The sequence below is a fragment of the Chionomys nivalis genome, chromosome 4 (assembly GCF_950005125.1).
Source record: "Chionomys nivalis chromosome 4, mChiNiv1.1, whole genome shotgun sequence".
NCBI classification, from domain to species: Eukaryota; Metazoa; Chordata; class Mammalia; order Rodentia; family Cricetidae; genus Chionomys; species Chionomys nivalis.
The window spans coordinates 28,460,532-28,486,855 of NC_080089.1; the positions used below are offsets into that span (position 1 = coordinate 28,460,532).

The window sequence follows — 26,324 nt, forward strand, 5'->3', positions numbered from 1 at the left end:
ATATAAAGAGAATCTGGGGAACTATCCTAGATTCCTACTCTAATGTCCTTTGTCTGTGAAAATATTATAGTCAGGTAGCCTTTAGTAAAAGAAACCCCTTCAAACGTGTCTTCACAATCCTGAGGACCCCCGGCATCTTGCTTGTCCCAGCTCTGTCTGTCTTACCTTCCTCATTTTAGCATATATTTCATCTTCCCACCATCCGGTCTGTGCTTCCCCCAAAATCAGCTTCCTGCCTCTTCTCTGAAGTACCAAGTCAGAAGTCTAATAGTCAATATTAGAAAGCTTCTGTCCTGCAGTGTCCTAGTGCTCCCGGCATCTATCAGTCTTCACTGGTTGTGCTTTAAAAATCTCATCCAACATTCAAAGTAGTTAGGGTCAGCTAAATCCCCTTCACTGGACCTCTTCCCATACTTGAGCAAAGAAGCCTGTTTGGAGAGATGCATGCTTTATAACACATCATGGAGAGTCAATGGGAGTCACAGTTTTAAGGGTTTGGACCTCAGCCTTGGTCTGTCCTCTGAGCTCCTGAGGTGCTTGCACCTTTGGAGATGCAGCGCAGACAGATCTCACCCAGCTTGAGGGGTTCCTCGGTGCATCTTCCTGACCTGCCTGTTAACAAGGTCATGGTTGTTATCAAGCTAGATTTACATCACTGTGACAGGTGCCTGAGATGTTCAGAGTATGATGGAAAAAGGGGTTTTCTGTGTCTCGTGGGCTGAGGGAACTGAAGGTCATAGTTGGTTGTTTTACTGTGGTCCTTCGGCAAGGCAGTGTATCATGGTAGAAGCATAATCCAGAGTGATGCCACTCCTGGTTGGAAGAGGAAGTGGGGGAGGGTCATGGTCCCCTATCACCTCCAAGGCCACACCTCATCCATCTAAAACCTCCCGTTAGTTCCCACCTCTTAAAATGCTTCCTCCCATATAGGCGGTCTTGGCACAGGCCATTAATCCCAGCACTCAGGAGGCAGAAGCAGGTGAATCTCTGTGAGTTCAAGGCCAGCCTGGTCTACAAGAGCTAGTTCCAGGACAGGCTCCAAAACTGCAGAGAAACGCTGTCTCTTGAAAAACAAAAAAATGCTACCTTTCAATGGCATCAAGTTTTTCACTAGGACTCTGACACAAGAGCTGTCAGGCAACATTTAAGATCCAAACTACAGCATAGACACAGTCAGTCACGAGCCTGTGATTATCTAGGACAGCAGCAGTTCTGAAGGCAGCCTGATGCTGTCGTTACTGGAGGGTGGTCTCAGGCCAGCAACACAGCTCACTTGAGCGCCTGGGAGAAGCTCAGAATCCTGGAACCCTCACTCCAAACACCTGAATGAGAAGATGATTTTTTAAGTCCCCGAGGAATTTATATGCAAATTCAAATCTGGAAAGCACTTCCTCTCTAGTACAAACTTGACAAAATCTGTTTTCTCATTTGATGAGGCAGTATTATCATAAGAACCCCCCATTTTACATGGATTGCCCCTTTTTCTTTCTTCCTTTTGTGCTGTTATATATTCTTTTCATGAGAACAACATTGTTGACAGTGAAAATCTACCCCCGCATTCCAGAGGGTGTTTAAGAATCCCCCACAGTGGCCAGTTTGCCTTGCTCACACAGATGTATGTGGCTTCCATGTCACGTGAAGCCATCCTCCAGTCTAGACATCAGAGCTCCTAAGTTGACTGGCGTTCTTGAGCCTGACCGGAACCTTTCCTGGGCATCTTCTTAGTGTCTCCCCTGAACTGGGGCTTTTTAAAAATTTTCCTCACAGAAGAAAACACTGGCCCTGCTTGAGGCTCCTACCAGGGCCATGGTAGATAGCTGTTTTGTTGAATGCACTGTGGGGTAATTACATGGTGGCAGGTATTCTGTAGTACATGCTTTTAAAGAAAAATGGGCTCTTACCAAAATAGCCAAACTTCCCATTCTTCCATATTTATTCATTGCAAAAAAAAAAAATCCAAAGTTATTTATTGCCAAAAAAAAAAAAAAAAAAATCCGAAGTGAGACTGGAGACTGAAGGTTCATTTGGGTGTGTTTGACTTCATTCTTGTTTTACTCTTTAAAAAATCTCCCAGGGGTCAGTCAACCCAGTTTCAATAGAGGAAATACCATTTATCTTTGTTAAACTCTCAAACTAAGAGAAATCAGAATTCTGCAGATTAAGAAAATAGGAGATGGTGCTTACATCCCCCGATGGAATCTTGAGGAGTCAGATCATGATCCAGTCTGATAATTGCAAGGTAGAGGACTTCCACCAGCCACGCCATCCTAGCGTTCCAGCAAATGGGGTCCCATGCCTTGTTTGGGAGACCCCACATTTCCCTCCATCTTTTTCAGCTGTTCTCCAATCTTCTTTTGTGCCTGTGGACCAATTTCAGAGTAATACCATTGCAGGTTGTTCCTGGAGTGCTGGGCTGGGAGTATAGAGACTACCATTCAGGACAGTCATATACCTATTAATCTCCACACTGGTTCAGATGGATTTGCTAACTGCTAACTCATGCCTGTGAGGTTGCCCTGAGGTCTGTTAGCCAATGCAAAATTCCCTCAGAATCACAAGGAATGGAACTATCAGAGGTGCTGAGTTGGGGAAACTCACTTTCCATAGATAAGGGTCATGGAAAAAAATGGTTGTCTATGCTAAGGCATCATACTTTCTAGAGATGGCTTTAATATAAGACAGCATCTAGGACTAATATATTCTAACTGGAGAATGGAGTCGGGGAAGGCAGCAAGTGTCAAAAAGCAATGGGATATGGACAGCAGAAGTGGTAGAAGGTCCCAGAAGCCTAGACCTAGAGCAGTTAGGGTGTGAAGTCACTGGAATCCACTCCCCTCCCCACCCAACACACCTCAGTGCTCCTCATAGATACAATACTTCCCTGCCCCACAGCCACAGCGGACACAGATTTGGTTGAGCAAGTATATGCCTCTGTTTTTTGACCTTTTATTCTCTGGCTTAAATCCCAGGAGTACAGAAGATCAGGCAGCCGGTCTGCAAGACAGGAAAATGATTCTGCTTTTTGGCCTTCACACTTCTTTAGTTTTCAGGGGAGTATAGCATTTCAGCAGAACTCAGAGAAAGCGAGCTTGTTCCCTTTGCGATGAACAAGATGAGGGGCAAAGGGAAGGTTGGATCATGTATTAACAAAATAAAGTGAAGCAATTTTTTCAGGCTTCAAATATTTTGGATATGAAACTGCTAGCTTCCTCAGTGTGTAAGAGTTAGTCTTTCAGGGTGACCCACAACACCAGCTATGGAATCTTCGGGGTTTCTAGCAACCTCAGGCTCATTGCTTACTATGTTTATTTTGACAAGTTTTCAAGCATTTTCTACATCTGTACAAAGTAACTCATTCATCAAGTCCCTAGTCTACTCCACTGTAGTTTAAATTTTTAAATTTTAAAGTGACAACTAAAATTGTATTTATTTATCATGTACAGCGTAATACTTTTAAAAATATATATGCACATTGTGGAATGGCTCAATCGAGCTGGTTATTTATTATCTGTCTCAGGTTGAAAGTGAACCAGCAATTGTGAATTTATTTGTATTAAAATGTAAAATACATTGCATCTAACTTTTACTACAAGGAATTAGTAATTCTTTACTACAAAGAATAAGCTTATATTTTATATACAAAGGCATTTCTATACAATGAAGAAAGTATTATTTAGAAAAATCTAAAATTACTTGCAGGGTTTTATTATATTATTAATCATGACATACCTTTTTAAGTAGTCAAGCTTTATTAATGTACTGGGGAATTTATAATATACTGTCTTAATTAACTTATAATAATCATTGAAAAAATATTGATAGTCCATTATTATCAAATGCTCTTAAAAAGTTGATGTGTGTGTATATATATATATATATATATATACACATTTATTCAAGACTCCATCAGAGACTGTCTTACTTTGTAGCTCCTATCTCTTTTTTGGATTCTCAACCCCATTCCCCGGTTTTGCCTCTTCTTTTTACACTTTCAGATTGGGTGATGTTTCTGTCTCCAGAGTAACCATTCTCCATTGTTTTCCGCCCCACCTCTCTTTCCCAGAAGGCCAGGGCTTTGTGAGCGAGGATGAATATCTGGAAATCTCTGACATCAAACGTGACCAGTCCGGGGAGTACGAATGCAGCGCCTTGAACGATGTCGCCGCTCCTGATGTGCGGAAAGTAAAAATCACTGTAAACTGTGAGTTGATCTGCTGTCGGGGAGTTCCAGAGGGAAAGGGGCAGGGATGAAAACAACAATCTAGAAGTGACAGCGCCCTTTTCTTAAAGCCCCACACTCAGGGCCTGCCAACAGGAAGGGCAGTGTTTTATCAGATTGCTCTGCTCAGCATGTGTTATCATTTAGAGTCTTCCTGGGACTCTCAGAGCTCCCAGTGAGTAAGGACCATGACTAATTTAGAATTGAGCTGAAGACCTGAGAATCAAATATAATAATTACATTTAAATGTTACATCTTCACAAAATAAAAATAAGTGGTTTTTACTAAGAGGAGGTTGTCGCCAGTGGACGGGTATATCCATATGTCCAGTGGACGGATGTGTCCATATGTCTTCTTCTCTGGAATCACTGATTTTTTTTCTTGCTTGCTTGCTTTTGTTTCCACAGACCCTCCTTATATCTCAAAAGCCAAAAACACTGGTGTTTCAGTTGGTCAGAAGGGCATCTTGAGCTGTGAAGCCTCTGCTGTCCCCATGGCTGAATTCCAGTGGTTCAAAGAAGATACCAGGTACCTTGAAGGAACTGGGGCAACTCTGAAGCAGAGCCGATTGATCATGCATCCTCCAGAAGGAGGATAATAACTCCAGGGGAAAAATAAAGCAAGATAAAAATGTGTTATAACCTCCTTTGTAACCGAGTTTCCATTTAGAATCAGAAGTGAGAAGGAAAATAAAAATTGAAGGAAGCTGGGAAGTCAACAGAATAAATTGACCTTGTTTTAGAATCTTGGATTAGTTATGGACATGGTTAGCTTCCAGTGAGCTTCCTTTTGAGTGTGACTATTCCTTTTTCCTCCCGAAAAAGGACATGACACTTAAGGCTTGTGTTGATGGACTGGGTTAGCCAGAAGAAAGGGCATTTTAATAGGACCTCATTGTGGTAATTCTAGGACTCACCTTTGCCTTCTTTTAATACCTGCTGCTTCCGCTGGACGGTGGGTCTGGACCAATAGTGCTTTCTCCTGCTGCAGGTTAGCCACTGGCCTGGATGGAGTGAGGATTGAGAACAAAGGCCGCATATCCACTTTGACTTTCTTCAACGTCTCAGAGAAGGATTATGGCAACTATACCTGTGTGGCCACAAATAAGCTTGGGAACACCAATGCCAGCATCACACTGTATGGTGAGTGCAGGAAGCCTGAATCTGGAGGGCTTGGCTATATGAGGGAGCTCCAGGAGCTTGGGAGGGTGATAGGCACAGTCTGCTTGGCCTGTTTCCATCCGTATTGTTCGACCCACCACCCATAGCTACAAAAATCCTCCTCCCTATCATTCCTCTAGCATGCCACGCAGTCATGCTTCCAAGATAATTTATTCTGGCCAGGTTTTCTCCTTTCCAAAGGAGTAAATCAAATTCTCAATCAACTTTGATTGTGGATTCCATATGGGACAGAGAACCATGGGACGATTCAACAGTAATGTTGTCTGAAGACAAATGAGAAGACAGAAGTTTGTGGGAATCAACGAGAAACAACTGGGAGATGTGATAACTTCCATACTAAGAGTCTGTGCTCCTGGGATCACAGTCCTAGTTGTAAACCATGACTACCCTTGTCATCCCGATTCTCATGAGGATCATCAGGCCGTCTTCTCATTCAAGGGGATAATAGAGAAACAGAAGCCTGAATCCTCATTGGGAGGCCCTTCTGTTCCTCCAAAAAGCTCAGACCTTTTTCTGGAGATCTGTTTCTCCTCATGGATGGGGATGCCTGGGGGCCACAAATGGCTACTGTGGAAGGCCTCCTCCTTCCTCACTCCATCTCACCATACTGCTGTGCTCATATTCCCATGCAACATCCATCCCATAGACCAGAGTCAGCTTACGGTGGTATATCATGTGCGTGTATATGTGTTTATTTGCCAAGGTTTGGTGAAAGGGGAGCATCTGATGAACAGAGTGGAGAGAGCCCCATTTTTCCATGTGCACTTCAGATGTAACAAGTTTGACATGTATTGAACTTTGTCCACCAACCATCTGAAATGTGTGATCTATGTCTTTTGTTTTCTCTCTGCATTGTGTGTGCATTGTGCTGTGTGTGTCTTAGAAATAAGCCCCTCATCAGCAGTGGCAGGTGGGTACAGCATGCTCCTTCCTTCCTCTGCCTGCCTGAATGCCTATGTTCTTGTATTTTAAGCCTACTTCAAAGATAGGCTTGCCTGCTCCCTTCCCTCGTGTGTTCTCTATAGTAGGTTTCAGAGGGGTGTGGCTTGACTGTCCTGATACCAAGCATGTAAAATACAATGGCTTTCACGAAAACTTAGGGAATTTGATTATGGAGCTTAGAAGAAGTGAATTCACCCTACTACACTCTGCCATGCCATGATAAACATCTAGCGGTCCCCTGCTAACAAGGATGAGCCCCCTGCTTTGTCTGCATAGAGGTACATTGACAGAAACAGGGCCCAGACACCAAGAAGATTATTACGTGACTGTCTCTAGGGACAAGTTCCCCCACTCCATGCATGGTTTTACTTATTTTTCCCTTTTACAAAGACAAAGAAGGATACTGACTTAGTGTTAAAATTTTTACTTTAAAATGGAAGTTCTTGGGCTTATTTTCCATGATGGCAATGTCTTATTTACTAAATACTTCTTGGGTCTTGGAATCATGTCAGGGCTGATCAGGACTAGTTAGTACCTACAGTTTACAGATTAACAAAAGAAGGACCAAAGAGTTTGGGTAATGCCGAAACATACTGAGGGGAAGGATATGTGTTAGATGAGACCCAGACTCAGACACTTTATCATGTCCCAGAGTATTTACCCAGAAAGGAATCAAATGAGGCAAAGATACTTTTACCCACACACTCAAACATTTAGATGTCACTTTAGCTTGTCCTTAGTTCTGCATCCAGAGAAGGCCTAGCAGCCCCACTTGTCCAAGGCATGTCCATCTCGGTCTTATGGAAAATTGGAACACTTTTATTTTCAAGTGTTAGTGTACACAGTTGTGGATCTAGGGCTATGAAAGACATACTGTGCCAAACCTTGAAGATCACAAATGCTTGTTCCTTAGTCATGATAACACTGAATGAAAACATCAGAGAGTATTCCGGACTCTGACCTTCATTCCCTCTATTGGCTAAGGAAGTTTCAGGAGGAGAGAATATGGAACTTGGAAATGATAGCTTGAGTACTTGAGTTCTTGTCATTTTCTGCTGTCACCAGGGAATGCATTGTGTCATTTAGAAATAGCACGTGTGTTCTCATATAGGGAGAGGCCAATCAGAATAAAGGCCTTTCTCCTGAGGGCCAATCAGAATAAAGAATGGAGAGATGAAATCATGAAGATGAGGGAGGAGAAGAAAGGCAGCTAGCTGACACATGTGCCATCTTCTCTTAGGGGACCACAAATGATGCCAGCTAGGGGCGCCACCTTTATGACCTCATTTAACTTAAGTACCTTCTTATAGATTTCATAGCCAAACAGAGTCATGCTCATGGCTAGACATTTAATATAATAATCTTAGTAGACATAATCCACTTCATAGTACAGTCATAGATTCTTATCCCAATTCAGCCACATGTCAATCAAACGCCTTCATTCTTCTTTTCCTCAACAAGGTTGTTGGGATTTTTATGCCTGCCTCAAAATGCTGATGAGAGGATTAAATAAAGGGACCTATAAATAAATCTAGACAACACCCAAAGATGGAAGGCCTCAGATTACTGATATGAAATTGGAAAGATTGTGAATTGTCAGTACAACAAAGTTTAACAAAATAACTAAAACTACTGAACCTTTCCTATGGATGCTAGATGCCACAATTCTTTTCCATGTCTACCAACACTTACTGTGAAGTGCCCCATATGGTCATTGTCTCTATTTGTATACCTGCCAGGATATTGGCCAGAAGGACATCTGCTTTTATTTCCTCCCAAGTCTCCTCTTCCCTTTAACTACAGCACTCTCCAGACCTCTAAGTCCCTTGGTCTCACTCATCTAATTGGAACCCACTTTCAGCATCCATTCCTGGAGGAAGACTTCCCTAGACTCTATGCAGATCAGCACCCCCCACCTCATACACTTGTCATATCTTGATTTGCCCATGGTATCCTCACAGTGTTCATTCTACAAGAATGTGTTCAGTATCTACCCAAATGGGTACAACACATTGTCCTGAGAAATAGATAAGCACATAATCTGGACACAGCAGGTAGATTCCCCAATTCCACAGCCTTTACCTTAAACTTAGGACTTTCCCCTCAAGTTGTTTTATTTGATACACGTCTTTTCCCCCTTAATTCTATAATATCCTTGGACCTAGGAACCATGTTTAGCATTTCTATATAATCTGACATAGAGATTCGTACATAGTAGCTGATCTAGAAGATTTTGTGGATGAATGAGTATGTGACAGTAAGCCAAGATCAAAAGTTGTATTAATGATACTAAAAGTTCAGCTATCAGAGTAAGATGTGATAAGCTGAGAGAAAGGGGTGTGTCCCAGAAGGACTTAGTGTGCAGCCTGTGTTGTTTCTTAGCTGACTGGCTTAGGAAAATTCTCTCAATGAGCTTGGCAGGATCTTTTCCTAGGTATCTCACTTACTGAGCCTATAAAGTATGTGCTAAATTTCTTGTGGTTTTCTATGTGTGGAAACTGAGAACTGAGAGTGACAACTCAAATCATCCCTGGCTTGTAAGCATCTGAACTGTGACCTAAGTCAGGCCTTTAAATTCCAGGGCCTCGGTGCTTGAGTTCTACTTTAGTTCAGTCCATGGAGGATGCTTGTGACCAACTGGTATGGTATCAACAAGTTGCTTACCTCAGCCATCTCCTATATGATGGCCCTTCCTTCACGCAATGCCCTACACAGTGCCCCTGCCCTCACACCCTGCCCCACACAATGCCCCTGCCTTCATACCATGTCTCACACAGTGTCCCTGCCTTCTCGCTCTGCCCCACAAAACCCTGTTTCTGTCTTCTCTTTCTTTTTCATTATCAAATCATCCTGAACAGCACTGTCTACTCAAGTGGCTCCAGGCCCATTATAAGGAGTGAGCACAGGGGAGTTTGGCTTCTCTCCAGCATATGCCCCAAGGCCCGCATCATCATAGGATTTGCAGCCTTTACTTCCTCAGGTCCCAGGATCTCTCTCCTTATAACACCAAGATTTCCAGAGCCCCCCCCCCCCCCCCAGCCACTCTCCTCCACCCTACCTTCCAAAACTTGCTTCTGAATCCTGTGATCACAAGGAGATGACTTCCTTCTTACCTTTCCATCTTGTCTGTTCCTGGTTCCCCTCCACAAGCCCAACAAGTCAGTCTCAAGGGAGGACAACAGCGAGAGCTGGAGAGGTCACCCATGTTTTCAAGTGTCATAGGAGCCGCCTGTCTGGACCTGCATGAGATTAATGCAAGGAGTCTTAAAAATGCAAATTTGTGAGCCTTAATCTGGGACCACTTAATCAAAGCCTTGATGAATGGCCTTGGGGATGTGACTTGTAAGCAAGTTACTTAGGGAATCCTAGGCTCGGGGAAGAGTGGTAGCCACAGAGTGAATCCTACTAACCTGTACCTTTAAGGCTCTTGATTGCCAAACTGTAACCCACTTATTCCCTGGATCCCTAACAGAACCAGCTGCTATTTCTTCCTCCTTTGGGTCCCCTTCAATTCAGCCTGTGCATTCTTTTCTGCTGCGCCCTCTCACTAGTACCCTCACCCTCATGTTTATTCTTCTATTAACCAAGGAGCCTTTGCCAATGGACTCCAGCCTCCCTCACCACTGCCGCCCACTTGCCGTGATCACATGCTATAGAATGCATCTGACCAGGGTGCTCATCTTCCCTCCCACTGGTTTCCTTCTTTTTCGTACTCCCTCCCAAATGGCTTGTCGCACACCCCAAAAGGACCTTGTCATTTCAGTGGCTGAAGATTCCTGCCTACCAGAGAAGCATGCCACTGAGGCTGTGCGCATTCTGAGATCAACCTGTCTTACAACCTTACTGATTGGCTCTCCCCTCCCCGCTACATACACCTCACCCTAGGTACTCACCAGGCGGGGCCCTGTGTCCTCCAGATCCCATCAGCTAAGGCAATGATCAGGATGACTCCCTCAATGCATCTGTTCATCTCGTCAACAAATGTCTTATTGGTGCCTACTGTGTTCTGATAGTTATACCAAGGATGAGGAATGAGTAGGGACAGAGCTTCTGACATCGCATAAACAGGTACAGAGTCCATTATAATAAAATGTTGAGTTCCACTCTCGAGAAATGAAAAACCTGTAAGTGTCAGCCACACATGGCCTTAAGAACCTAAGAATCCATTGTCACGAAGTTCTTATTATTTCCATGTCATGGAAGAAGAGCCCAGAGCTGGGAGGATGTAAATGGTCTGACATAAGTCCCTCAGGTAGACATGCTACCACGCAAGCAGCAACACCAGATTTAATCCCGCGTTGCTTTCCAGCCTATATGTCTTGTAGCTCTTCCTGCATGTTGGAGGGTCACATGCACATGCTCTCTCTTCTGCCTGATAAAGCCACACTTATCCTCCAAGTGTGTCCTCTCTGGCAGCCCATTTGCAGAGCATTTCTGCATCTCCCTGAAGAAGCAATCCCTCATCCTTAAATTCCTGTAGTGGCATGCCCGTAGGCGCGTCTTCTGTTTGTGTTTGTTTCTGCACTTAGAGGATGTAGCACCGTGTCTGGCAATAGTCATTGCCCAGCAAATGTTGGTCGAATTAGTAAATAAATCTTCCAGTCAATGGGGGCATCAGTTACAGCCGCTGTTCGTTTAAAATCCTTTGCCAACCAAAGGGCAGCTAGATCCTCAAAAGGACACTTAGTTCTCTCACTGCAGGGAAGCCATACCATTATTTCTCTGATTTTCCCGTGCCTCCTTGCCATCCTCACAGCCAGATTCTAATTGGAAATGTAGCCCTCCCCCCATGTTCCTTCTGAAGGAGACTGCATCAAACATTCCAATCCACTCTTTAGGAAGACATCCTTGCAAACACATCCAGCTCTGCACATATCTGTCCATTTCCTGCTGATAACGTATATGATTTTTTTTTTTTTTTTTTTTTTTTTTACAAATCCACAGCTTAAATCCAGGTGGGAGAGAATGAGTCAGAGAGAAATACCATTGCTTTTGGCTGATGACAGCAGCATAATCATTTATATTTTTCCCAACCTGCAAAATGTCAACATATTAGGAGAGGGGAAAATGCAGACATTTCACATTTCATTCCTGATGAGGTTCCTTGTCACCGGCTGGCACCCCACCTCCTCTCTGTGAATCATTGACATCTGGCTATTAGCCTAAGCATCTCGAATTTAACACTGAGCACCCGGGGTGTGCTGATGTCAGCACAGGCACACAGCTTAGGGAGGAGTCCTCTCTCTCTCTCTCTCTCTCTCTCTCTCTCTATCTCTATCTCTCTTTCTCTCTCTCTCGTTTGTGACAGGAGCCTACAGATATGAATTAGCTTCTGACACTGACTTGCTAAGCCGTTGTCTTTTGTGGCGAGGAGGACAGAACAGGGCTTGAGAAGAGAACAAAACAAAGATGGCCACTGCTTTTCCCACTTTATCTGCCCTTCATAGTTTACTGCAAAACCTGGCTAATCTCACTATAAAACAACACGGTGCTGGTGTTGGCCGTGGTCTCCACTGTAGTTAAAGACAATGGAGAGAAAGTTCTTTGAAGGGAAATGTGCGTTCATCAGCCAGCGCTGCTGAAAATAGGTTTACGTTTCACCAACAAGTGCGCGCACACATCCTCTAATTAGATTTCCCTGCTCCTCTTTTAATCACCGCGAACATCATTATCCTTTTGGTTCCTCATTAGGAAGGTCGTGCGGTTCATAATCGCGCTCATAAACCCATCCAAATTTCAGAACAAAACTGTAGCTCCTTAGATTTCAGATATTGCCTTGATCTCCTGTGTTAGCAACAAGTTCAACTTGCCCATGGGGTTTGTTTCTTTGTGCCTTTTTTTTTTCAATGCATTCACCCTCCCACCTGCCATTTTAGTAGAATTTCAGCTACTTATCCTGCCATTACTGATGAAAGATGCCGTATTTTCAATGCAATTTGCTAAGAGAAAGGGAAGCCAGCAGCATATCCCAATGTCTTCACCATATGTAATGTACCCTACATTTTTAAGCTTTGAGACCTCATCTGAGGCACATTCGTGTCTGGGAGATGACGTTTGTTTCTGAAAGCTTTGGATGAATCTGGACACTTTGTTAGCAGCTGGCAGTCTGGGCAGAGGTGAGTCACCCTTGAAGGCAGAAGCGCCTATCTAGTCTACAGGTGGCCAAGATGGTGGCCCACTTCTAATTTTGTCAACGTGGCCTAATTCTAAGAGAGATCACCAATCAGATTTAATACTTGACAGTCCAATATTTACTCACTCTCAAAGGTAGACCCTACTTTTGCTTTTTGGTTTCTTGTGTGTCATCCTTGGCTGATCCTCAAGTATATGTATGTCCTAACTAATCTGGCCATATAGTATATGCCAATAAATCTTTTTATCATCTTGCCATCTCTATAATCTGTCTCTTTGTCATTTCTTTTCTAGTTCTTTTATCTATGTAAGTGTGTGTGTGTGTGTGTGTGTGTGTGTGTGTGTGTTGGCAGTACTTGGGTCAAACCCAAGGGGTTGTACATGCTAGGCAAGCAAGCTACCACCAGGCTACAGCTCTAGCTCTGTCTTTTGTGTGTGTGTGTGTTTATGCTAAAAACCAACTTCTGCTTGTCGGCCTATCTGTCCCCTAGGCGTGGTGCCATTCAGAGTTTGTTTTGTGCCTTTGTATTCTCATTTCAGCTTTGATTTTCGGAGATGCTCAACTTTAGGCATGGAGAAAGCAATTAATTTTAGCATTCAAAAAGGGTAAAGGAGGAGGGGATGGAATAATGGGAAAGGGCATAATTACACGTTCTCACTGTCAATTTATCCCTGAAAAGGATATTTAATGAAGCTTGGTATTTGTAGCAGCTATTCTCCTTGAACTGAGTCATTGTTAACTGTAAACAGAGATGATTCCTTAAAGGCAGCGATGGCCTGGGGGAAGAATTGGACTTCTCCAGGCATCTCCTCAGCATGGTTGCTCTTCAGTAGAAAGCTTTCTCCTGTGGACAGCAGCCTCCCTGAGACATCGCGAAGAATAGACTCACTTATTAGCCACAGCCAAGTTTGTTTTCGGTTTGTAGTTGGCGGCCTTTGAGCAGCTGGCATTTTCTGCAGGATTTTGTTATTTAAAACAGGATCCCCACACAGCACCACCCAAGGACTGATCACCTGGCCTGTAGTCACTTTTTACATAAACTTAGCAATTAAAGACTATCTCACTTGACCCCCAGAATGACCTTACAAGGTAGAAAAACCACTCTTTCCCTATTTTATACATTAAAAGCTCCCCTGCGGGAAAGCTTGACTGTTTTCAATCAAATTCATCCTACTTGTGGGGAACAGAGGCAGAAACAAAGGTTAGTTCTTCCAGATTAAGTCTCCTTATGACTCTCCAGCGAGTTGGGTGTTCCTGGGGGACATGGGACTTGGGGTTATTTGTCTCAAATGGATTTCTCCCTAGAATCTGTGAGGGTTTGGGGAAAAAGAAGAACACAGATTTGATAATGCACATCTGTAATTCCAGCTCTGAGGTAGAGTTCAAGGACTGCCTGGACGACGGAAAGACTGTGTCAACACAGGTTTAGTTAGGGCTTCTACTGCTGTGAAACACATGACTGAAAAGCAAGTTGGAGAGGAAGGGCTTTATTTGGCTTACATTTCCATATCATAATTTACCAACCAAAGAAATCAAGACAGGAACTCAAACAAGGCAGGACCCTGGAGGCAGGAGCTGCTGCAGAGGCCATGCAGAGGGGAGCTGCTGACTCCCCATGGCTTGCTCAGCCTGCTTTCTCATAAAGCTCAGGACCACCAGCCCAGTGATGGCACCACCCAGAATGGGTTTGGTCTCCCATCAACTACTAATTAAGAAAATGCCTTTCAGGTCTGCCTACAACACAGATCTCATGGGCGCCTTTTTTAAACTGAGTATTCCTTTTCTCGGATGGGTTTAACTTGTCAAGTTGACATAAAACTAGCCAGCACACTAGGCAACTTAGAGAGCTCATGGCTCAACAACAATTTAAAACAAGAAAAACCAAGTTGCATGTGGGGTACACATCCATGACATAGTGCTTGACTGACATGTACAAAGCCCATGATTTCATTCCCAGTGTCAGAAGAAAAAAAAATTTTGGAAACAGAAAGAGGCTGTGTAGAAGCCACTAGAATATAAGTTCTTTGGAGGCAGAGTATGTGACTGTCTTTTGAGAAAAGAGCATGACATAGCAGACATTTGGCAAGTACTGTGATCTCTCTGAGGCTGGCCTGGGACCCCTATTCTTTCCTTATTGGCTCTTTGACTCTGGACTTGGGCTACAAAGCTTGGTTGGGGGTCCTTTTCCCTCATCTTTGGTGCTCAGCACCCTCTGAATCCCTTATAGCCTTGGTCCCTCCCAGCGGTGGTTATTCTGACCATTAAACTCCTCATTACCAAAACATCTTTCCAAGTTCCACGTACTTGTGAAGGATCTAAATAATATAGCATTCATCCCAGTAAAGATATAGAAGAGGCAAGAGTACAAACCATCAATCCACAGCAACAGCCACCTCAGCTCCATGATTACTATGTCCCAGGCACTGTCTTAACTACTCAAATCCTGTGCACACCATCTAATTATTTTGATTTGCAACAAGAAAACACAAAGTACCTCATCTAAGTCAACATAGATAGCAAGCCAGCATCAGGATGTAAACTTAAATTGGGCTGAATCAAAAGTTAAAAAGACTACTTACACTTGTGATCTATCAATGACTTTAGCCCAGATCTTTTTTAGACCTCATAGACAAGGTAGAGAGATCAAGGAGGCAGAGTGGCTAGAATACTTTTCTCTGTTGAGAGACTTGCTACCCATGTTGCCATAAACCCATCCCTTATTCCATCTTGTAGTCCTACCTTTCCTCCAGACCCTCTGCCTTTCTGCAGGCACATCTTGGTGCCAGTTTGCTGATCGGAGCAAATAAAATTCTGCCTTCTACTCCCAAATCTTAGAGTCTTTGTTTTAAATGAAAACTACTTTCCAGGCTATTTCCACTAATAGTCAGTCTTACAAGAAAAAAATAAATCAAGAAACAAACCTGAACTTCATTTGGATGCTTTATCACATTTGATAAAGTTAAAACTTGTGTTAGCTGCCCCGTACCCGGAGAAGCCTGTGCAGCTGGTACCCAAAGAAGACAGGACTTAAGTAAAGGAGATGTGTGTGAGGTTTTTATGAGCTCTGGGTGAGAAGTTTCTCCCAGTCCCTAAAGTGCAGTATGCCTCCCCATTCACCAAACTTATGTGTGCAGACAAAAAACAATTCCATCTTAAGGTTCAAAGGTGAGCTCCAGCATAACATGGGTGCCCATCAAGTTGGTTAAACTACATAAATCTTTTTCTTTTCTGTATTCTAGCACAAAGATTTGTCTAAATCAGCGAACGGTGGCATATAGGCGCCTAGAGGGAGCAACCAAGTTCAGACGCTTTCTTTTCCTTGTTTTCAGTAAAGCAGGGTTACTGTAAGGGCACAAGTTAAAAGGCAGTTCATTGTGGATGTGTTTTTGTCTCATGGCCCTCCAACATAGAGGTCCATGGATGTGAGCCACTGCCTTCCCACTCTGAATAAAGCCTCAGAGCCATCCTGTTGAGTGCCATTCTTGCTACTAGGACCAGCAGCCAAATCGCAAATGTGTCCAGGATTTGTCTGAGGAAAAACCTGTTGGTTTTAATCTGTATCATGGTGGATTAGATTAATTATGGGGCTGCAATCTCCACTTTTCATTGAATGATTAACCGAAGGTGCTATGGTAGTAAATTATGATATCACCTGATACATCAAGCAGGTGCTTGTCATGCTTGTGAAATAGAAAGCAACTCCCTGGGAGCTGCAGAGGAACAGGGGCCAAAAATGCAAACTGTAAGGTCTTTAGATGTTTCTGAGCTTCTCGTTCTCTTAGGAGGGGGTTGGTCATGCAGTGGTACCAAAAGTCACATGGTGATACTTCACACTACCTACCCATGGCTGTCTGGCTGCTGACCAGCTGTCCCTCCTAGCACAAGAGGCATAGTCTCCATGGGCTCAGAAAGCAGGAGTGGAGCCTTACAGGCCATCACCCCTTACCTCCCCTCTATTTGCAAACAATAGACTCAAAGCATAGCAAGGAGTCACTCTGCTAGGGAGCAACTGAAGCATGTAATCTACTTCCCAGTCCATTGCTCCCATCACCACATGGTGCTGTGGTTTCTGGGACCTATGAAGTCATTTTCATCAGAGAGGAAGAAGGGTTATCAGAAGCAAGGTACAGATTTGAAGACAGGGACTGGTTCTATTGCAGTTCCAGGTGTATGAGTTGTTTGATTCTAGGCAAGATTTTTTTTTCGCTGTTCTGTTTCTCAGTTTACCAGTTTACCAATTGGAAAGAACGATAGTGGATGTATTGGGGGGTTTGCTGTTATGGTTAAAGGGATTTAAATATGCTTAACCTTTAGGCTCATGCTTCTCCCATACGGAACATAGCACAAACACAACATCTTTATTTTCTTCGCACATTAAGCATCCAATGCATTTACTAAGTCATCCTCATGTTTTCCACTCTAGAATATTCAAAAGGAACACGCTTATCATCCCCCATCCAGCGAGCCCCAAGTGCCTCACCCACACCACCAGAAACACTTATTTCTCTTTGGGTTCCAGCTCCTCTCTCCATCTCTTACTCGCTTATGCTTTGCTTCACCTAGATCAGACCTGTTAGTGACAGACATTTCACAGAAAGGCTTAAATCTACCCACTGCCTCTTAGATGAAATATCTTTTCCTTGAGAGGGGCTCGTGGGCTACAGTTTTTTCCTACATTGATATCAACACAGCAGATGAGCTGAACACAAGTTTACATGTACATGTGTACATGCATGAACATGCATATCTAGTCCAATTATATATATATGCATATACTGTTAAGTCAAGGGGAAATTCGCTTGTTTGGAAATCCTTGAGGGAGAAACAGCTATAGTCACACAGCTAAAGGAAAAGTCCTGGAAACTCCTAAAAACAGAACTGAGTTTACCCTTTCCTAAGCAAGGCCATGACATAGACTTATAGCCAAGCCAATGGCTTGGTTCCGGTCCAAGAAGAGCCTCAGCTCTTCTCAATGGCTCTTTCTTGACAGGTTCAGTTTCCTTCCCAAAGAGGCAAGGGAGGCCTAGCTTGAGTTATCAGTAGAAGAGGCATGCTGTCTGTCTGCTTGTCCTTCCCTTTACCTCTGATTCTATGGATGCATCTATCTCTCTGTGGCTCTCACTCCTTTGACAAAGTGCAATTGGCTTTTTGGGAAGTACATTTGCTTGTGAGCTATGGACTAGGAGCTTGCTTACGACTCCAAGTATTTGCAAAGAAAGTTCATGGAAGGGCCCAAGAGACAGAGCTCAGCCCCTGCCCAGGAGCCCTTGGACCTAGGCGAGTGAGGGTAACCACAGTTGTTCGTGTGTCTTTCTGAAACATGGCGAAGGGGCCTGACTTGTGACTCTGGGGTTTTATTTTTCTACGGAATGTGCATGACTCCATAGGGCCAGAGGAAGGAGCGAAGAAAGAAGGAAAAAAAGAGAGAATTCTTCCAAGCTGGGCCATCTGTAGGATGGTGGTTTGTTCTGGGGAGGCAGAGTTTTGTTTGTGGATATTAGAGCCGTGACTGGTGGCTGAGATATACCTGCTCTCAGTCTCCAGTTCCCCTTTCTTAGCAGCTTTGAGGGGGACCTTCCAGCACCTGAATTACACGCAGAGAGGATGAAGTCCCCATCTGGACTTGTGTTACTCACAAAGTATCTCCATTCCTCTCTCCTCAATGCTTGTTTCTCACCCCTGGGGACCCTTTCCTTCATACCCGTATGTGTCTCCTTCCTGGTCACCCTGTCTTTACTGGAGTCCATTTCCATGGAAAAATGATGGTTTATCTTACAGTAGAGCCCTGTCCGTTGCCCTCATCTTGGGCCTATGTGTGTAACTGGCTGTCGTCAACTCATTCTGTCACATTTTCAATCTCGAACTTTCAGAGAAGTTGATAGTAGTTAAAGTGGCCCATAAACCCCTCTCTTCAGGGTTCTATCTTCCCACTGGGCATTTTCTGGCTCTCCAAACCCAGAAGGGTCAGTGGAGAGGGGTGGGACTTGGGAGACTTGCCACGGAGAAGCATGACTTGCACTTGTTTGCCAGGGATAGATATGGTGCCCTATTGGCTATGTGCTAATGAGTCTGTCTCTCTTTCCCCCAAACAGGGCCTGGAGCAGTCATTGATGGTGTAAATTCCGCCTCTAGAGCACTGGCTTGTCTCTGGCTCTCAGGGACCTTCTTTGCCCACTTCTTCATCAAGTTTTGATAAGAAACCATAGGTCCTCTGAGCGACGCCTGCTTCTCCATATCACAGACTTTAATCTACACTGCGGAGGGCAAACCAGTTTGGGGTTCTTTTGGTTTATTTTTGTTCTTGTTGGCTCCTCCCCACACTTTGGTTTGTTTCTGGGATTTTTCAAGTTTATTTGATTTTGTTTTATTTTTTTCTTTTAAAATAAAGTGGGTTGGGGTTGGGGTGGGCAGGGTTTATCAAGGGTAGGATAATCTTTTATTGGTGTGCCCCAAAATGGAATCTGTTCTTGCTACCTTGGCCTTCCTTTTCTCTTTTTCTCTTCCCACAACCATAACACACACACACAAACACACACACACATACACTCCAAAAATTGGGCAAAAAGAATATGTCCCATGTCAAACACCCTGAAGGTATAACTTGACTCACAATGTAGTACACATTAAGAGTTGCATCTGCATGTCTTATTGTCTTTGTCTTTTAAGCTTTCAGTTGTTTCCCTCGTTAAAAGGTACATATCCTCATCCCCATGCTTATTTCAGCAACGATTCCATTAGGTCTCACCCATTCTCTTTGTAAGAAGCTAGCTCATTGTATCCATAGATATACATATGTGTACATCCACATGTTCAATTCTGCCATCTTCTCCTGCCTTCCCACTCCACTCATTTCTTCCACTAGTTGTAAGAATTACAGGCTTGAGACTATGCAGACAATGCAAAACTAAAAATTTACAAGACAAGTAACCAAATGAGAAAAGTATGTTAATACTAGTACTTCCCTTAAATGCTGTCACAACTCATAAAAAAGTGATCAATACCTGGCTAATTATTTTATCAAGCTATCAAAGCAATCATACCGTCATTCTGTTACTCAATTGATTTCTCTCTCCCTCTAGTTCTACCCACCCGTCTTTCTCTCTCGCAATCCATTTGCTCTGTTTATCATAACATCAATATAATTATCTAGCTGTTTTCTGTTTTCCCTCCCACTCTTCACTCTCAGTTCATCGCCGTATTAACCTCTGATCATATGTGTCCATGCCACTGTCTCCATTTCTCCAGCACCATCAAGAGACATTACCATCTTCAGATTTGCCTAGCAACTTCTTATGTGAAAGCCAGTGATCTTGCAGGCTAACTATACAGAAGAGCAATTTCCTATGCCATGCATCCTTTGGGAGTGTGGAGACCCATCCACTCAAATTATCCGTTGTGAACAGATGGACCAAAGTTGCAATCTAAAGATCAGTCACTCATTATTCCCAGAGAGACTGTTTCCTGAACCACCTTCTCGGGAAGCAGATGAACCCTGGAGAAGCCTTGATTATGCTGCATTTCTCCTTTAACAGCTGGAAGATTAAGGTACCAACCTCATGCTGCTCTTGGCCTTTCAAGAAAAGCGCACGTCAGGAACTTGGAGGAACTTCTTGGTAGCTGGCTTTCATTAGCAAAAAGAACCTGACGGGCGAAAACCACGTATCTGTTCCTTCTATGTAAAGACAGCAGTCCATCAGCTGGGGTGTGATAACTAATAGCTAAACATCTCCCTTCTGCTCCAGTTTTGATTTGAATTGTTTGAAAATTATCCAGCAAAGGGCTGATGGAGGCCAATTACATGGCACGCGTGTTGACAACTCTGGTATTTGTTTCAGAAAGCTCTTCTAAGCTGAGGGCACTTGAGCTACTGACTTAATTTCCAAGCACTTGATTAACACAACATGGCAAACAGAGGCGGGGAGTGTCAGCAATACTGTTTCCTAGGCCGTTTCTCTAGTGCTTCGGGGATGAATGTCCCCAAGTTCCTGTGTTCAAAGCAGGCCTAGTGTATGAGTAAGATCAAATCCAGCCTCTCAGCCTTGTCTCTTGGGAAAAGAGGAACTCAGCCAACAAGGGAACCCGCAGTTCAAATGAACAACACTGAAGGCCACAAAGGGATCTATCTCTGTAGGGACTGGCTTACTGAGTGGTTGAGAAAAAAGTACCAACAGAGACTTTCTCACAAACATATCTTGCCTCCCTCAGGGACCCTTTTCAGGTTCATTTCCAGAAACTAATAACCATGGGCTCCACTAGAGTTCAGTTCCCTTAAAGCTTAACAGATCACTTGCTCCAGTGTAAGTTTCTGCTCTGTGCCACTATGGCTACATGAATACAATACCCACAGTGGGTACTTACATACCTGTGTATACATATTCACATATATACAAATGTAGGCTTCCTTGGCATCAAGCTCGGAACTGTCATAAGAGATAGAGCTGGTGTGATCAAAATTAATACTCTCCTTGCCAGCTGTAAACAGACATCTGCATTTCCTAGGGAGCTGCCAAGAATGAGACTCCGAGAGCATAAATGATGTGCCAAAAGCAGCCTATTTATTCCAGCTTCCAGAGGCAATCAGGAGCAGGCACAAAGTCAGAATTACAGGTCGGATATATGAGTTTCAGATCTGTCACCACACTCGGCACCTGGGATTGCGTTGGTGTCAAGCATTGTATGAGACATAAACGTGACTTCTGAGATTTCTACTAATCCTACGTTTGTTCCTTTGGAGAGAAGGCAATGTGGATGCCATGGGAACTGACAAGGGTTGAGGGGATCTGCTACTGGAAATGAACAAGTTGTGACTGCCCTTCACCGCCTCGTGCAAGCAGATTATCAGAACCCCACTGAGTACGGACTCAGGGTCACCATGCAACTCTACTGGGCCTACTTTCATGGGATACTAGACGTGTCTTTGATAATCACCTATTCCATCGAAATGTCAGAAGAAAAAAAAATATGCTCCAGCCTGTCCTTCTGTCTGGAAAAAGGAACACCAAGTAGAAATGAACCAAGGCACCTGGGTACCCGATGTGAAAGTGACTTCTTCACAACAGACATACTCCAGTTCCTGCGTTATCTGAGTGACTTTGGGAAGGATGGCTCCACGTGATGGGAGCTGATTCCCAACACGTTGAAGCAAGTAGAGCTGCTCCATAGAAACAGTACGCACACTTCCACATGCCTTTCTGACTTTACACATGGAGGGAGGTCAGGCCTACTAGACAGAAATGTTCAGCCTGACAAGGGTGGCTGAGAGGAAGGGATAAGGCTAGAGAAAGGGTATCACCTTAGTCGAAGTAACTGATAGAACACTGTGGGTTTTCTGAGTGGAAACCAAATGAGGTTTATGAAGGGACTGAGTAAAAGGAATTCTACAAAGGTAGTTGTTCTAAAGTTGTTTCCCCTTCCCATAACATTGACAGTTTGTCCTTCCACCAAAGTGATGCGAATGAACGTACTTGTGTTATGCCTCTGGCCAAGCTTGTTTTTGAGTAGTTTAATGTCAAGTGCCTGATATAGTCATCTGCAAGTTGAATCAAGGGTGTTTAGGTTTTCTTTCTTGTTCTCACTGGGAAGGGTGGAGATGCAGTTGTCAAAACATATATAACTCTAACACAGAGAGCTAGGTACCTCGCCCTTCTGCTGTGGGCTACAGTTGTGTGCAGTGCAACAGAAGGAAATGGGGAGGGATGTGTGCCACCAAGGGCCTTTTCCCTCTGAAGTTCATACTGCTTTGGGATGTTGTTCATGGGTTGGGGAGTTGGTTTTCAAAATCTGGTTTGCTCTGGGTCTCCAGGAGCTCCATCATTGAAACTGAGTTTTAAGAATCTTTTTCTGCATCCATCCGGTCAAGTTGTCCTCAGCAAAGAAGCGCAGCAATTTCTACCTTTCTTAGAAAAAAAAATGCCAAAAAAGCAGAAAAGCCCCAAAGTGGACAGTCGATTCCAAATTGTTTATCACGGTCGCTGGATCAGGAACAGCTGGAAATTTCATACTGATGTTTTAGTTAATGCTTTCAGGGCCAAAGGGCTCATGTTCTTAGCAGACCCTATGGCAGTTATCAGCCCCATAAGAGATGGTAGAGAGTAATAGCTTATGAAGTTATGAGGGAGTATCTGCAATTTCATCCTTAGTTTTCACCAGTTTAGGAGGAACTGATTTGATAGTACCTAAAATCAGGGACCTTAAAACCTCTTCCTGATGGAGTCAGAGGAAGCAGCATGATTATTATTTTTAATTTGGGGGAAAATGAATTTTTCTTCAACAGCATGAATATCTGGGTTTTATTTGGCATAAGGCTTATTCCTAGAAATCCTTATGGTCGATTGCTTCCCCCCTTATTATCCAAATCTCCCTTCTCTCTTTCTTTCAAGACAAACGCGTTTGAGTAGCTGCAATAGCACTTCACAGGTGTTCAACAAGGAAGGCAACAGTGTACAGGATGCCATATTATGAACACTTCTAATGACCACACACACAAAAAAACAGCAAACAAATAAAAATGCCAGGCTCATTTCCCTCGTTTCTTGCTTAAGAGAAGAGAAGCAAATGGAAGGAAGAAGAAATAGATTTGCAATTAAAAATGTGACAAAAAGATAAAGCTGAGCCAGTGCAATTTAGCCTTCAGGTGCAGAACACGGAGCCCAAAAGAATGTGGAGTGGACTTAATTAGATACAATTGTCTTCATAGGGAGAGTAGGCAGTGAAACCCGATTTCCAGCATTTTGGAAGAGACTCCTTGCATCCCCTCCCCTGAGTGGTGCACTTCTAAGGTACATGGTTGTTTCGTACCACTAGGTGGAGAAAGAAAGGTTGAGAGCCTCCACCATCCTTGTGGGGCACCATCCCAGGTTATTTGGCAGAGTTCCAGAATCTCAATAATAACAATGGTAAGTAATAATAGCTGCCCTTGTGTTAGTGAAAAGGAACATTTTTAATCGTTCAGAAATTCTCGTGACATGTAAAGTGCAATTGTGAGGAATGTGTGGGTGTACGAAAATGTATCTGTCAAGTTCAGAGTCCTCTAGGTTAAAAAAAAACTTATATGATATCAATGGTGCCGTTAATAGCTGTGTTGGACAATGGGTGTGCCCGTTTTCACAATTATTCTTAAAACAAATCTATGTTCTGATGCTTTAAATTTTATCACATGATACAAGAATATGACTTTGTCAGCCTTTAAAACTTCTTTTTTTGCTTTCTTTCTTTTTTTTCCTTCAAAAAAAAATCAATGAAGACTTGATTTCTGTCAATCATTGTATTGAGGGTGAATATACTACCTGAATTTTGTGCATGTTACATTGTAGTTGTAACCTTTTCTAATTCAGGATGAATACAAGATGGTTGTGATTGTGCAGTGTATCAATAAAGTTTGAAGAAATTTGTAACTTTTAGGGGGCTCTTCATTGGGATGTCCCTTTGAGACCCTGCAATGGGAGAAAATGGAGCAGTTATGTGTTTCAGACTTTGGGGAGTTGATGTGATCAGAAATATAAGTACTATCCTCACTTTCCTCTCTCCCTCTTTTTTTCCCTGTTGTATCTCCCTTCCTACACACACACACACACACACACACACACACACCTCTTTACTTTCTGTATCTTAAGTCTTGCAAATATCTACGCTATTTAGAAACAACAAAAGGCTCAGCGCAAGCCCCAAATACCAATTATTTACTGACATTGGCTAAATTGAAATCAGAAGTTTTCTCAAACAATGACTAGAAACCTCCCTTCATTGTTCCCACCGCTTCCTTTGACTGAAGTGTACACCTCTCCACAAGGACGGCAGTGATGATGTACACTCATTCTTGAATGGAGGTGACCACTGGACTAGTTATCATTCATGGCCTGAGCTGTCATACATATACATGTAATAAATAGAGAATGTGTCCCACTTCCTAGGTTGCCGTTTCTAAAACATCATTTTCTTTTCCCCAAATCCCAACTTCACCTCCACTACCACATTCCTTTTCTAAAGGAATGAATAACAAATTTGTAAAAATCATTTTCTCTCAACAAGTTGTCCCTCAGCAAATCTTTCCCAGTAGGTATTTTGTCTTGGACACACTCAGCTCTTTTACCACTCATCCACAACTTCTGTGATTTTAACACACCTTCCCATGGCTCCTTCTCAAAATTCTGGATATGTTGGTTTCCTTTTCTTTTTCTTTTTATCCACTAGATTGCTCTAGGCTTCTCACAGATAAAGCTGAGGGGAATGGACCATGATGATTTGGGAGTTCAGTACAGGATAGATGAAGATTCTTCAGTTCATTTCACAATACGACACAAGTTGCTTTCCTGGAAAAGCTGTTGAGCTAAAATTTTGAGATTTGTATTCTTCTTGGCTAAGCCCGAGTTTCTGTGACTTGGTTTCCCCTGAGGATAAGGAACAAGACATCTTGATACATGAGCGTTACGTGTGCTTTGTAAATGAAAAGGATGAGGAAACACATGGTCCTGATGACTGAGAGTGTCTTCGTGTTTGGGGATGAGATCATGGCGTCCCCATTCCCTACTGACCCTCACTCCTTCCATATTCCCCTCCTCTCCTTCCTCTTTCTTCTTCCCTTCTAAAATCTCACTTTCATCCTTCCTGCACCTGGCGCTCTTCTGTTCCCATTCATGCCACGACAACTTCACCTACCCGCTCTTTTTCTGGTGGAGACTTTTATCAGTGTCTCACTCCATCTGACCACTCTGTGCCATCAAATATCACTGTACCAATTTATTTTTCCATCAGCCAACCACTCACCTAGCCATTCACATATTATTTCCCCATTTATCCTACCCTAATTCGCTCTATACAATCATGCGCCTCCCCTAATGTGACTGTGTTCTCGCTCTATTTATTTAAGCCATCTATCCATTTCTTCCCTGTCAATCCATCACTGAGCATCCTCCAGCTAGCCTTTGGCAGAAATACCTATTTCTCAGCCCACTTCAAGGTAATGAAAATCTTGGCTGTTATCTCTCTATTCCACAAGGGAGGCTTTATCTAGTTATTCTGAAACACAGTTGCTAAACGATTGGATGCATTTTTGTTATCTTCACCCCAAATACACCCTATTAAAAAGGTATACCTACAGAAGTGCTTTGGGAGATGTGTAAGGGCATACCTGCTCCTGTTGAGATGTGTTACATTGGGAAGAAAATGGAGAATTAGGAGCAAAAACACTCAGACGAGGCTTAATGTCTCATATTTTTGTACATTCAGTTAGTTATTACTGCTGTTTATTAATTCGGATTTATTTTGGGACAAGGTCTCTTTCTGTGGTATGCTCAGGCCTTTTCCTGAGAACCCGCCTCCCTGTGCTCCCTAGTGCTGGGATTACAGATGTGTGTCACCATGTACAACTTCATGCTTACCTTATGAGCAGGATGATTGTGGATGGGCAGTGAACACAGCCATTGATTGCAGAAGCAGATGGGAAAAGCTGGAATGATGACTCCCCCTTCGTTCCACACATTTTTATTTGATATTTAGTAAATAGTTACCTCCATGAAAGCTAAGAGTGACTGACACTCACTGTCACCAAGACCTTTGGTGACACCACAGTGATGCTCTCTTGGTGTCATTCTTTTGCTCTGGTCTGGAGGGTTCTCTTCGCCCTCACAGGAGCTCAGTTTATTCATTTATTCATCACACAGGCACCCCAGCTGCAGAAAAATCTCCCTCAAGGAGTTCACATTTAAGATAAGAAAAGCACTGTATGAAAAGGAACAATTACAGTAAAATATTGCAAGTATTATGATAGAGAGATGAGAAAATGGTTGTAGGCTACAGAACAAATATTGGGAGATAATTAGGAGACTCTCTTATTTTTCCCTATTGATCCCCC

General features: G+C 43.2%; 1 protein-coding gene across 3 annotated transcripts in view; it reads left to right on the forward strand.

Moving 5' to 3' along the window:
- Nucleotides 1-23,955, forward strand: part of Opcml (opioid binding protein/cell adhesion molecule like) — a 1,138,727-nt gene extending 1,114,772 nt beyond the window's left edge. The window contains exons 5-8 of one of the 3 annotated variants that reach the window (XM_057766994.1): nucleotides 4,064-4,201; nucleotides 4,627-4,747; nucleotides 5,210-5,361; nucleotides 18,568-23,955. In XM_057766994.1, the coding sequence (XP_057622977.1) occupies nucleotides 4,064-4,201; nucleotides 4,627-4,747; nucleotides 5,210-5,361; nucleotides 18,568-18,668 (512 nt within the window). In that variant the 3' untranslated portion in view covers nucleotides 18,669-23,955. The remainder of the gene's footprint in view (nucleotides 1-4,063; nucleotides 4,202-4,626; nucleotides 4,748-5,209; nucleotides 5,362-18,567) is intronic. The other 2 variants (XM_057766995.1, XM_057766996.1) reach the window with 2 other exon arrangements.
- Nucleotides 23,956-26,324: the final 2,369 nt, after the last annotated feature.